This window comes from Capsicum annuum, unplaced genomic scaffold, assembly GCF_002878395.1.
Source record: "Capsicum annuum cultivar UCD-10X-F1 unplaced genomic scaffold, UCD10Xv1.1 ctg2574, whole genome shotgun sequence".
In the NCBI taxonomy this organism is placed as follows: Eukaryota; Viridiplantae; Streptophyta; class Magnoliopsida; order Solanales; family Solanaceae; genus Capsicum; species Capsicum annuum.
This window is the reverse complement of record NW_025831954.1, coordinates 85,719-87,381: the sequence shown is the minus strand read 5'-3', so window position 1 is coordinate 87,381 and position 1,663 is coordinate 85,719. Positions and strand designations below refer to the sequence as shown.

At 36.3% G+C, this 1,663-nt stretch overlaps 1 protein-coding gene across 1 annotated transcript; it reads right to left on the bottom strand.

The window, feature by feature from the left end:
* Positions 1-414: 414 nt before the first annotated feature.
* Positions 415-1,663, bottom strand: LOC124890815. The gene is made up of 2 exons (XM_047402634.1): positions 1,429-1,663; positions 415-1,288 (listed from the first exon to the last, which is right to left on the bottom strand). The coding sequence occupies exons 1-2, from the start codon at positions 1,613-1,615 to the stop codon at positions 846-848; spliced, it is 630 nt and encodes a 209-aa protein (XP_047258590.1). The 5' UTR covers positions 1,616-1,663; the 3' UTR covers positions 415-845.

The window sequence follows — 1,663 nt, the reverse complement described above, 5'->3', positions numbered from 1 at the left end:
ATCATATCATGTGCTATGTCGGAAATGCACTTCTATCAATGTACCAAAAAGAATAAATTGCTCTTTGTGGTTTAAAATAATTTTGGTACTGTAAAAATAAAAGGCTGAAAGTTTAAATTTTGATTGAAGTGATCAGGCTTTCACTTTAAAAAAACAAATACTAAAAAAGAAGTATTAATATATTTAAAATCAAGTGGGTCCAATAAAGGTAAAAAGGTGATTGTGCCTTTGAAAAATTTCCAAATAAGGAAAGATGACATTTATTTTGGGACGGGCGACACATAATTTTTGTCGGAGGTAGTAACAGATTTTTGCATATGCATCCATTCCGGGTTATTGGGTTTCCTTTCAAATTGTTCTTACATTTCAACCATTTTTCATTTTGTGCTTGTAATGTTCTACTTCAAACCGATGTTCACGAAGAGATTGTTCTTAATATTCATAAATGCAAAAGCACAAGTACAATAAGTCGAATCAGATGCAGAATCAATGATTTGTACAATCAATGATTTGTACAACATACTTTGCTTGACATTATTGAGTCAAGAGTTATCACATGAGAACAGCACTGATAGGCTTGCAACAAAGTCTCAAAAAGAAGAGCTACTAACAGTTCCACCAAACTTAGCTAGAACTGTGGAGGTGTAAAACAACTTCATCTACTAATTCTTGGAGAATATGCCTAGCAACTTCAGTGCCACATTCATATTCTTTAATATCGAAGTCCGTACATTTACCCAAAGAATGGCTCATATCCCATTCTATTAGCTCGTCTGGGATCAAACCAACAAAATCTGTCCACTCTTCGACCTCATCAATAATATCAGCAATTAGAATCTCTTTGGTCATACTTGATGGTAGTTTGGAGAAAATTTTGAGTCTAGGTACTCTAATGGACAATCAAAGGCGAATCCATTAAGATGATTCATCTGTTTTGGGTCATTACATCCAAGTAACTCATCGAAAGCCATCCACAGAAAACTCGAAAACATTTCATGTTCATTGAGGAGAAAATGGCTCATAGAGAAGCCATCCTCTACAGGTAGAGCCTGCTGTTGAGATGTAGTTCCAAATATGAGTTCAGCATTCAAAATGACCTGTTTTGCGTAGCTAAGTTTGCTTTCTTTTAACTGATCAATCTTGCTGAGCACTCCAGAAACATTATGAATCAGTTCTCTGCAACTCCTGGTGGATAATGAGGTCTCACAATCCGAAAGATCTCTATCAGGTTCTGGAAAGAGTGGTTCATCATCAACAGAGTCCATTGATTCAGCAAGCACTTTGTCCTCTGGAAGAAAACAAGCATCATATTTATTAGAAGCATGGATGCATGAAATCCAAGTTCAGAGTTGTCTTATTTTTTACTTTAGGCATTTGAGGGAAAGAAAGGAAGTATGCAAATAGTAAAATGTCAATCGGGGACCATACTTGAGCTACTATTGGGACTGCTGGAGAGGTAGCTGTCAGTTGAATGGTGATCAAGTGAATTCCCAACTAAATCTGCTTCATCTTCCAAAGGAAAAAAAAAACTAGTAGGATAAGTGAGAGCACATTTAGCTCTAAACCTTTGCAAACCTGGTTCTGAACTTTTTATTTTGGCCATCTCAAAATCCATATCTTCTTTATCAGATCCGCCAGGTCGAGCACCAAGTTTGTCTGCCAC